Source organism: Polistes canadensis, unplaced genomic scaffold, assembly GCF_001313835.1.
Source record: "Polistes canadensis isolate GaletaPanama2010 unplaced genomic scaffold, ASM131383v1 scaffold_10, whole genome shotgun sequence".
Classification (NCBI taxonomy): domain Eukaryota; kingdom Metazoa; phylum Arthropoda; class Insecta; order Hymenoptera; family Vespidae; genus Polistes; species Polistes canadensis.
In genome coordinates, this window is record NW_014569557.1 from 1161694 (window position 1) to 1173991 (window position 12298).

The 12298-nt window shown below is 35.3% G+C and overlaps 1 protein-coding gene across 1 annotated transcript in view; it reads left to right on the plus strand.

Annotated features, from left to right (window-relative positions):
- LOC106793040 (transcription factor Sox-19b-like) overlaps nucleotides 1–6225 on the plus strand; it is a 32546-nt gene extending 26321 nt beyond the window's left edge. Inside the window, exons 5-6 of the mRNA XM_014759630.1 lie at nucleotides 2917–3196; nucleotides 3400–6225. Of these exons, the coding sequence (XP_014615116.1) occupies nucleotides 2917–3196; nucleotides 3400–3683 (564 nt within the window). The 3' untranslated portion in view covers nucleotides 3684–6225. The remainder of the gene's footprint in view (nucleotides 1–2916; nucleotides 3197–3399) is intronic.
- Nucleotides 6226–12298: the final 6073 nt, after the last annotated feature.

Sequence of the window (12298 nt, forward strand, 5' to 3'; positions counted from 1 at the left end):
GAATATCTACAATAAAAGAAGAAATTGTTAGCTTCAATGAACGCTACAACTCCCGTTTAGCCAAACATCCCAACTCTTTAGCAAAAAATTTACTAGAAACAAATGAACTAGTACGAAGACWAAAAAGGTTHTACCCTTCTGACCTTAAAACAAGATTTGAATGATTTAAAACATCGTAATATTATTTGAGACTAATGTATTATATCTACACTCACCATTCTATATATTATTCATGTACATTTCATGTTATTACATCACGTCAGCCTAAAGTGCTTATAATTCTCGTCGAGAATTGATTGTATGTTCTGTAATGAATAAAAAAAAAAAAAAAAATGTTTTGATATATATAAAACAAAAAAAACGTAGAAATTGAGAGACATGTTTGGACAATAGGAAAGATTCGAAAGGACGGTATCTTCCGATTCTTCGTAGTTTGATAGGATACAAAAGTAAGGACAATTAGTGAATGGAAACGATTCAGCGGAAGTGACATCGGCAAGTCGATTTGTCGTGATCCCTCTATAAGGGTGCACGACATTCGCACAAACACCTATTATCGCGATACCCACGAAAAGAAGAAGACCACCCACTAGCTTCTCTTCTCCCCTATTTCGTGAAGGAAAATATTGCTATAGCATTTTTACGACTAACGATTCGTTTTCATATCGTAGAAAAGGTTTTTTGTCAAAGAGTCTATTATTGACAAGTCCAATATTTTATCTAAAAGCGAGATAAACGATAGAGATCATTTCTTTTTTCAGTTCCATTAATAATAATCTTACAAAATTGTTCAACGTTTTAAATCGAAAGCATATGGAACCATAGAAACGTTAATCTAATAAATCTGTTAGCACTAATCGCTTTAATAATAAAACATAAATTGAATTTTTATATTACGGAATGAAAGAGACGACAAACATCTAGTATAGACACGTTTCTTGTATCGAATTCGAGGATAAGCGGAGAGAATCTTGCCTTGATACTAATTGGCGATGAGAGAGATAGTATTAAAAAAAAAAAAAAAAGATTAGACGAAAGATAGACACGTCGTGGAATAGCTCGTTTAATCCAATGCGACGGGGAGAGATTATTACCGGGAAGAAACTTTTTTTCGTTTGATCGTCTGAGGAGAAACAAAATAGAATAAAATAAAATAAAATAAAATAAAATAAAAATAAAATAAAAATAGAGAAGACAAAAATTTTAAATTCGTTAGAAAACGTGCATAGGCTTCGTAAAAATGTTGTTAACGCAATTTGGATAGAGAGGTTGGATAGATGGATTGTTAGAGAGAAATATTGGTGGATATCTAGGAAAGAAGAGAGGTCGAGTAGGAAGTGATGGTGGTGGTGGTGGTGGCGATGGTGGAGCTGATGGAGTAGGAGGAGGATGAGGTGGAGAGTGTAGGTACGCTTCATTCGCGCGTTAACAAAGAGGCCCCAGGGTGGCTTCGCAAACAGAAACCGGAGACCGTGGTCTGTGTATGAATTTCCGCAGCTGGCTACGGGAGACAAACAGATAGCTAGTTATTTCTGCATTCAACGGCTGAATGGCCGACGCGTCTGGAACGACGCTATGCCGCGATACAAGCGGCTATTATTGGCGAAGCGCGTCGAGCACGTTCGAAGAATTCCAAGGCGACTGCTATCATCGTTTCTTCCTTTTCTTCTTCTTCTTCTTCTTCTTCTTCATCCTCTTCTTCTTCTTCATCCTCTTCTTCTTTAGCGTCAAAACTCGAGGAGAAGATGGAGGAGGATGTTTCTTTATTTGTTCTTTTCTCTTCTTTCCTGTAATTCCTTTTTTATTTCTATCTCTTTTTCCCTTTCTTCTTCTTCTTCTTCCTCTTCTTCTTCCTTCACGGCAACTAAGGAAGACTTAATTATCTTGCATTCGTCGCCATCGCTCTTCGTCGGCCACGGTGTGTCGTCTTTAAAAAAATACACAATGACGTCCCTACCGCACTCGTCTCTTTCTCTCTCTCTCTCTCTCTCTCTCTCTGTTTTTCATTCACAAAAGAAACTCATTCTTCATAAACACTATCCTCGTATACACGGAGAAATGAAAACGCTCGAGACAAATGATAAAAGGGGTAACGCGATAGATAAGAAATTTGTTATTCAATCTTATCCGTAAGATTAAAAGAATGCTATGATAGATATTAAAGATGTTGTGTTTGTAGAAAATTTCTTTTTAGAAGAAACATTTAGAAACATTAGAAATAGTTGGTAGCGAAAGGAGTCTCTTTCGGGTTTTCTTTGGAACCGAGGTGTAATCCATTGGGCGTAGAAAAGAGCGAAAAAGGAAGTGTTGTTAGGGACGGGAGGAGGGAGGTGGGGGGGGGGAGGAGGTAGAGTTTGTGTGTGAGAGGAACGCAAACCGAGACTAAGACTGCATGTAAATCATCCGGACAAAGCCGCTTAACGATCCGACAAAGGGAATCCTTCGCGATCCTTCGTCCACGAATTATAGAATCGGGAATACGCACATTCGTTTCCTCTTTTTTTCGTCTCCTTTATTTGGCAGTCGGTCGTTGGAACGATTCAATGAGAGAAAGGGACAGATAGATGAATAGACAGATAGGAAAGAAAGAAAGAAAGAGAGAGGATACCATCTTTGTCGCAAAGATGCTACGCCGACGACTATCGTTAGAAAATTTATAGCCATTAGTGAGTTTGTCCTCACGCACGGATAAGCCAATTCTTTAGTAATCTTTCTTCTTATTTATTTTTATCTGCTTTTTCTTTCAGATTCCATTTTTATTTTACGTATCATGTATTATTGCAGAAAACAAAAAGATTTAATTACAAGTTAGAAGTAAGAGCTGTACGTATGTGTCTGTATTTTTGTTATTTTTGATAAAATGAAAAATAATTCTTTACAAAATAATTATAGAACAGAATAATTATCTGCTTACAGGTTGTCAGTTCTATGGACGCGATGAAATATTCAATGGAAGCTGACAAATATCGTGCCGCTTACATGCCACCAAGCACATTGGCGATGAGCATGTACTCCGATCCGAAGTATCTCGATTCAAGTCCAAAATACCTCGACCGTAGCTACCTGGATTCGGCGAAGGCATATTTCGAGCAATCGAAGATTTACATAGACCCAAAACCATCGATATCCGATTACACTAGACCAAGTTACGAACCGAACAAACTTTACGAAGAATCCAGTCCTGGTAGCGTAACTGGTGGTGGTGGTGGTGGTGGTGGTGGTAGTGGTAGTAATGGTGGGGGTGGGGGTGGGGGTTAGTATAGGTGTAGTATAATTAAATCCGAAGGACGTGCCGGTCGGTAACTTAATTCCCACGAGTTGTTGTATGNGTAAAGTAAAGGAGAATAGAAAGAACACTTTTTCTCTTTTATCGCAAACGGGTTTGGTTGTTCCGTTAAGGGGTTGGGGGTGGGGGTGGTGGGGGCGGCTCAACAAGGTCACCAGCTGCGGATTCTCCAGATATTAATAAACAACACGAAAGAACGGAACAAGGATCGTCCAGTGGTAGCTCAACGTCCACGTCATCAGCAGCGAGTCCTGGTGCCAGTTTATCGACTTATTATCCGGGTCCAGTCCAAGCAAGTGGTCTTCTAGGACCACAGATGGGTCAATACGGTACCTATCAAACGACCCCAGCACCAGGAAACGACTCATTCCGGCGTCCACTCACTGTCATCTTCTGACCCGATAGAGCATAGCTCTGATCCATTTTTGAAGAGCAATCTACCTGAATACAACGAGTTATAGCTCGAATCAGGGTAACGTGATTCACTATGAAAATTTACAACAAAATCCAACTATAACATAAGTAACCGTGAATCGTATAAGATTTTCACCACGTGTCCAAAATTTTTCGTTATTATTCTATTTTTTCATTGCAAATGTATGGTGATTATTATTTTATTTATGATCTTTTTATGTTATTTTTCTGTCTTTTATTTATTATTTATATCTTTTTTTCGTTTTTAATGTGACAATCATAATGGAATGAATATCCGAATTATTTTCTATTGCAAATTCATCATTATAAATGGTATATTATTTTACTATACATGGAATTTTCTGCCAAAAATGAATACGATCTCAAACATAAGGTTTACCGTAGTTGTCCTGGCTCATAATATACAAAAGAATAAAATATTGTTTATTGAATATTATATATTAAATAATGATATATTTTAACAATTTGCCCATATGAAATTTATATATTTTTTTCTTTTCATTTACGGATTCGTGGTTAGAAAGTGCCGAAAAAAGTAAAAATAATAACAAATAACGAACCAACGAATCGCTGTCGTTTATGTATTTATTTAGAAAAGAGAGAGAGAGAGAGAGAGAGAGAGAGAAAGAGAGAGAGAGAAATAGAAAAAGAAAGAGAGAGAGAGAAAATGAGAGAACGTGAATATTTGAATATCTTTGAATATTCATATTCGTCGAAAGACGAAGATTCGTAAAAAATAGATATACATAAATAAATGAAGAAAAATAAAAAAAGAAAAGAAAGAAAAAGTCGGGTTGTTCAAACGGTCATTAAAGGGAGGTGACAATTTTGACAAGTATATAAGTGTACGCGAACCGCGAAGATCCGATTATATTTGATGATATATTATGAAGGATTTGTAAATAAACTCCCTCGTGTAAATAGTTTAGCAAGAAAGAGTAAACTTTCTCACGTCAGTACGAAGACGCTCGGAAATTTTCACTCTTCTTCCCTTCGATCGGGTCTTTATCGCCTTTTTCTTTTAAACTATGATTTAATTTTCTTCTTTTTTGTTCCAAAGGATCGTACAATTATTTTACATTTCAATTAAAATCCTACCTATTTGATTGGTACAATTATAAAGAGTTTTGTTAAAATTGCATTAAACATGTTTTACAGTTTTAATTTATTCTTTTTTTATATAAATACACTATTTTATTTTATTATGTTTTGTATTATTGCCTTTTTCTTTTGTTATTCTCTACAATCAAATTAGATTGACGTGAGACAAAATTGTAATCGTGATATAATTACAACTATGAACGTCAGTTTTTTAGATTGAATAAAGTATCCGATTAATAAAATGTGAGATCTACGACTCCATGCCAAATATTATTAGGTATTCGTGATAAAGTTGACCAAAAAGGGCCCTGGATAGCTTAATGGGAAAAGCAATCTCCCGAAAAGTGAAAGAATCCTGGGTTTGAGTCCTGGGTCCAGTCAGTCCAAAGGTTCAACTTTTTTCACGAATCCTATAAAAATAAAAAAAATGATCGTTTTAGAACTAATTGCATTATTTTGATACCACGTGTATCTTCGTCCATCTTGTCTCATCGAAAGTGTTTAAATTTTGAGGGAGATAGGAAATAGGAGAGAATAATATACGTGGATTAAAAAAAAATTGTCGAAAGTTAGGCGAAATCACCTTTTAACCCTCTGAGCGTCAAAGTTTTTAGGAATGTTAATGATGTGTTAATGATAGTGGGGATACAGCCAATTAAATTGAAATGTTAAGCGTTGATTAACACGTTCGCGGACGTGAATACTATATCACTCAAGTTTTAGAGAATCAATTATATTTATTTAATGTTATATATAATCTTAAATTTTTTTAATTATTATGCATTCCAAAGTAATGACCAACCGATTCATTAGCCTGTTTACTTTTACAGCTCACTGAAATTGTTACTGTCCGCAAATGTGTTAAAATGATAGTATTAGTGTTAGTTTGTCCACGTGTCCCCATCTCTATCACTTATTTCAGTAAATCAGTGTAGTAAAACCAACGATTGTGAGAATTTAATAGAAAATAAAGCACACGATCAGAAATGTGAGTGATATCAATATTTGCTTTATGAATGAATTGTCATCGTATTTTTTAAAGTAATCAATCATGTAATATAACAAATTTAAATATTATTATTTTAGTTTATAATCAGTAATAAATAAACAAGTAGGTTAGTATTATTTAACATTTTCTTACAGTACACGACTATTTTTAGTACGCTTTTGTTCCCGTAACGTTTTGAAACGCTTATAGTTGGTTATGATCAGAATGAAAAATTACTTTGATGATCAGAGGGTTAAGTACCCTTCCCGCTGTACGATGTATAACCTTTATATTTGTATCGTTACGATAAATCATAAACTTTACTGATTATTGGAGTATTCCATTACGAGCGGCAAAAGTAATCTATAAATATTATACTGTAAGTAAGAAAGTAAAAATAAACGTTAAATTTAATCCTGCAAAATAATAGATAAAGTGTAGCGCGTTATCTTCCTCGTGATTGTCCTAATTTATTTCATCTTATCAATCGATTTATCATCGAATGAACGCATATTCGGCAGAACGTACAAGTAAGTGGGAATAATATTTGTTTTATTTAAATATTCGATTGTTATATTAAACGAACAATATCATTATTTTTATATTATAACAGTTTAATAGAATCTTCGTGTTAACAATTTTCATTGCAACATTTTTCTTTTTTAAAATTCATGCAACGTAACAAAATAAATCCGGAAATGTAAGATTAGTATTATTAGCTAAAGAAAAGAATCTTTTTCTATTTCTTTTCATTTCTTTTCTACGTTCCTAGACAGCTATTCTTCTGTTGATTTTCGAAGACAATCGAATAGGGGATGTATGCTATCCGTCAAAATAACTGAAACTCTCTTTGCTTTGACGCACAATACCCATCGAAATCTGAAACGCATTTTGTCTGCAGACATACCCATATAGTGCATGAGAAAAAAAAAAAAAGGAAAGAAAGAAAGGAAGACATTTTCCGAGGTATACAAACGTATATTGTGGAAAAGAAAAAGCTTAAGAACTTTGACAGGGAATAATAAGACAGCTGCTAAAGAGACATTTGGAATATTCGAAAGGTTCGATTCTTCACACCTTTCGTATTCACGAAAGAAAATACCTGTGTTCGCGATGATTTCGCATTGGTTAACTTATTTTTCTTTATTCATTTTTATTTTTATTCTTATTCTTATTCCTATTCGTCATTTTGTATCTTAAGAATCGAGTTTGATCTCAAGCGTTGGCGGTTTACGAGGAACTAATTTAATATTATTCACGTGGCACGAATATAACTCTCGTGCGACCATTAAAAAGAGAAAGATTTGGACGGGTGAAGATTAACGAACAAAAGAAACAAAAAAAACCTAGAAAAAGAGAGAGATAGAGATAGATAGATAGATAGAGAAAGAGAGAGAGAGAGAGAGAGAGAGAGAGAGAGAGAGAGAGAGAAGAGACTTCAGTGACGCTGGACTTTCGTTACGGAAAAGACCTAACGAGCAGTTAGATGATGAAGAGAATAAAAGAAAAGAAAATAATAACAAAAAATAGAAGAGGAAGGCCTGTCCGTCTGTCTCTTTTCGTACCGATAAAAGAAGGCACACGGTAGCGTCTTCGAGTCTTACGATAATAAGGCACCTATTTCTCCCTCTACCTCTTCCCTCCCTCTCTCTCTTTCTCTCTCTCTCTCTCTCTCTCTTTCTCTTACGGGTTCGCGAGAACGGTGATTACCGACTTATGCACGCCTCTCGGCACGACAAACTGACAATTTTCACCGTCATTATCCTCTCGAGAGGCATGCCATTGTTTCTGATCTCTGAAGGGCCATTATGCTGTCGAGCATAGAGCAAGTGTGTGCGAGAATTTGAGAGAGAGAAAGAGAGAAGTATGCACGTTGGGCGGAAAAGAGACGAGAAGAGGGTGCCGGAGGCTTCGGAACAACCCCAACTGGTGCCTCGGAGAAATCCTAAAGTCGGAAGGCCGTTCCTACTGATGCCACGTTCCTCTTCCTCTACTTCCCATCCTCTTCTCCCTCCCATGGACGACTCTTCAGGCCCTCAGCTAGCTTCTCATTAAATCCATTATACCGAGTGAGCAACGATGAACTCGAGTCGAACTCAGCCGTCATATCCGAGAGCTTAGACAGATCGTTTAGCTGGAATCTAAATCATCTTTCCTCGACCATTGTCTCTCTCTCTCTCTCTCTCTCTCTCTCTCTCTCTCTCTCTCTCTCTCTCTCTNTCTCTCTCTCTCTCTCTCTCTCTCTCTCTCTCTCTCTCTCTCTCTCTCTCTATCTATCTATCTATCTATATCTATCTCTATCTCTATCTCTTCCTATCTATATTATAGTTAGGTATCCGTCCGTCTCATTCTCATGGTCAATGTAGCGCGATAAACATCCCACGACTTCATTAGTACCCGCTGACTTTGGAATGCACGCGGTTCCTACTACCATCTAAAATATCCTAGAACAGGATTAGAGAAATGGACTTACGGTCCACCTAATTTTCATTCTTACTATCTCTACTGATCTTATTCTTGCATAGATTTTATATTATTTTTTAACTTGATTTTTATATATATTATAGAATTAATAATATATTTAATTAATAATACTAGCTCGTGTGTGGTAGCTTCATTTACACGATATCTGTTTTGGAATATTCGAGTTTATTATATATAGATATATATATATATATATATACCTTTCGAGTAACCATTTATTAATTACTGGTTGTTTCTTCCGGTCAACAATTTTAATGAATCGTCCTGCTATTATCCTCAAGTTCTCGATTGGATTTTCTTATTGTTATACAGTGACAGTCTCATAATCCTTTGACGTAATACATAAATAAGAAATAAAATAATGAAAAAATAATGTATAAATTAATGATCATATTAAAAAAATATATAAAATAACAGTGAATAATTCTAACCTTATTCATTCGAGGAAAGCTAATTATTTCCTAAGTAAATACTTAACTGTGTAAGTTACGTTGGAACGTGGTTAACGCTTTCTAAGACTAAACTCGATCAGGGATAACAGGGATAAATCGAGAAATGCGATTGGAATAATTAATAATGCTCGCACGTGCGTTCACTTGTGAATGTATTTCTCGATTGGCGTTGGTAGCTGATCGAGTGGTGTACGAAGCGAGATCTCATCTCTCGAAGGTACACACGTATTACGTTAGTAGGTATACATATGTATGTATGTATGTATGTAAATGTGTGTATACGTGTACGTGCGACAAGAGGGAGAACGAGTAGCGTGGATAATTAATCGTCGATCATTGTTTTCCCAACGTGGCACGATTCGTCGTCCCGTTTTATAGCCCTCGTCTCTCGAAACAACATTGACTCGGTAACTTGCATGCTTGCTTGCTTGCTCGCTAGCATGTTTGCTTGGATGCTTGTTTGCTTGTTCGATCACTTCTTCCTTTTTTATTTCTTCCTTTCTTTCTTTATTTCTTTATTTCTTTCTTTCGTTCTTTCGTTCTTTCTTTCTTTCTTTCCTTTTTTTTCTCTCTCCCTTAACTCTTTGGTTCTCTTCTACAGGCAAGAAGAATCTTTAAACGTGCGCACGTTGGGTGCTTTCAAAACTCGAGTGGCAAAATTGCATCCGGAGAAATCGTATCGCGCCTACTGTAAATCGATGCATGCATGTAATTTCGAGAGCTTGCAAGAAAAGATCGTCGCGTTCCAATTATTCCCGTGACTTCTTCTTACCAACGATGGAAGGAAAATGTAATTAACCCTTCAATGACGTGATTTAATTTTATTTTATTTATTTATTTTTTTCTTTTTTTGGTGTGAGAGAAAAATTTTTTTAGCGAGCGAAATATTATATATTAATTAGCTTAGAAATAAATCTTCAACGTAAATTTACGAGAAAAATTTGTTGTATATAATAATAATTTTAAATCAATACTTGATCGAGCTATTAAAATAATTCAAATAATGATGAATTTTTTAAATTTTAAATAAATGGCTTGTAAAAATCTCAAAAACATGAATATTAAAAAATTAATTAATGAGTTATAGAAAAATTATTATTTTATGAAATACCGTTTTCAAAATCGTATATATGTTTTGTCATTAATTTTATAATCAATTTTTATTGAAATATTGGAAAAAAAGAATAGAAAGTAAAATAAAATTGTAAGAGAATGATCGTCTAATCGTTTAATCTCGGTCGAGGTCTTGCTTATTTGTGGAGTAATTATTTAGAGTAGTAGCAGGTACACCTACTCGGAATGGAATCAACGACAACGATGATCGGCGTCTCCTCTTGTTTATGCTAGTCGATCCATGCTTGCTCACTCGCTGGAACACCCACTGTTGGTTGCTGCGCAAACATTCGATGGGGTGAGAACGATAGAGAGAGGGGTTTTAGGCAAACTCCACCCCATTATGTCTCGCTCTTCCTGAATTATTACAATCGAGAAATGGAATACTTAGAATTCTCCTTCCTTTTCCTTTTCCACGAGTCAGCACGTTCTGTTTTTTTATTTAATTATCGTCTGTAAATAACGCGAGCCAACACGTGATCAATCGAACGTACACCTGTTTACATTTAACGCTGACACGTGCTTACGAACAAACGTGCATTAGGGAATAAATAAATAAAATAATAACGAATGCTTGTATTTTAAATATTGAAAAAAAGAAGAAGAAGAAGAGAGAGAGAGAGAGAGAGAGAGAGAAAAAACGATTTTTTAATTATTTCACATTTCGATCGTTCGTTTAATTCCGAATTGAAATATTCACTGGTGACACGTGCTCGCGTGTATAAACGTATTAGAATATAATTAACGCATGGTTGGATTTTAAATATTGAAAAAAAGAAATTAAAAAGAACCGATTTCTTTATTATTTCACATTTCGATTATTTAAAATCCGAATTTTAATTTTATATTAAAGTCCAAATCGATACAATGTAATTATAAAAAGTAAATTGATAAAAAGTATGACGAATATTATTTCGCTGACACTGTTTTCTTTATTCATATACACATCTAACTGTATAAACTCGAATTGGTTTCGTTGTAAAGAACCTGCTGCATAGTATAACAGCATTCCAAAAGACCATAGAACTCGTCTCGAACGAGATTTCTCTCTTCCTCTCTCTCTTACCACATTCTCTTCTTCTTTCTTTCCACCAACGTTCTACATTTCGACATTTCCAGTTTAATAACGTTCGCCTCGAGAATCAGCAGCGTAGAAGATTCTCAATAATCTCAAAAAAAGAAGTGAAAGTCGCGTAGGTATCACAAAAATAAAAATAAAAATATATCAAAAGAATCTCTTACAGAAATAAATATTATATTGAAAAAAAATACGCCTGTGTGGAGTTTAATCGTTTAAACCAGTTTAAATATATAACATGTATACCTCTGGCATTAGAAGTATAACTAATTCAAAATAGAAAATTTCACGCGATTCCACTCGAGAAAGATCTTTATTTCGACATTCTCATAAGACTCATAAAACTTCTTTCATTGAATAATTTTCTCTTATTTTTTCAAATCCAATCGGATCTCGATTCCGAGCCCCTTTTTTCTCGCTTCTGTGATAGACCGATCGATGGGTGCTAGGATCGATTCCTTATAACCGAATTGCGAATATACAATAATAATAGTTGAAACGATGACGAGGAAAGAGGAAAAACGGAGAAATTGTTATTGTTCTTGGAGACTCGCACCTTCTCCCTCTCTCTCCCTCTCTCTCTCTCTCTCTCTCTTACCCTTTTCACAGCGTTTCAGTGGAACTTCCAGCTAACAGCTAATAACGCGGCTCGGAGCCTCGTTTATTGTCGGCACGTAAAGAACGTGTGCGCACACGAATTAAGGGAGAACTCGCGCGCGCGCGCATTTTCTCTTTGAACATTCTGACGGCACTGTGCCATGTAGAGAATTGTTTATACAACGAGCAAGAGAATGAAAGAGAGAGAAAGAGAAATATAAGCGCGAGCGTTTCACCTAGCAAAAGGTGTCAACTTGTTCGCGACCATTTGCTTGCTTATCCCTTCCCCATCCTGCCCTCCCTACCCCTACTCGTTCTCCGTCAACCCTTCAACAGTTTACTACGAGGTTCCACCGAGGTCGTAGCATCGACTTGCCTTCGAAGTACTCACGCGTCTACTCCGACGTGTTAATTGGTTCATTGTAATACCAGCAAACGTTCCTTTATTTTTAATTTTTTATTTTTTTAATAATTTTTCTCATTATTATTATTAGTACTCGAGTTACTCGTTAAATGACCAATCGAAATTTTTCATATTCACGTATCGCTTTAGATCTGACGTTTTAAAATATTATTATTATTATTATTATTATTATTATTATTATTATTATTATTATTATTATTATTTGATCAAAATTTTAGCCATGATTTTATTATCGAGAAATGAACGGGTACGTTGTTTAGTAGCTTAGGTACCTGGCTTTTTTTCGGGACCCTTTACAAAATCGTTTAAAAACCCTTTCACCCTCGTTAGTTGCAAGAAG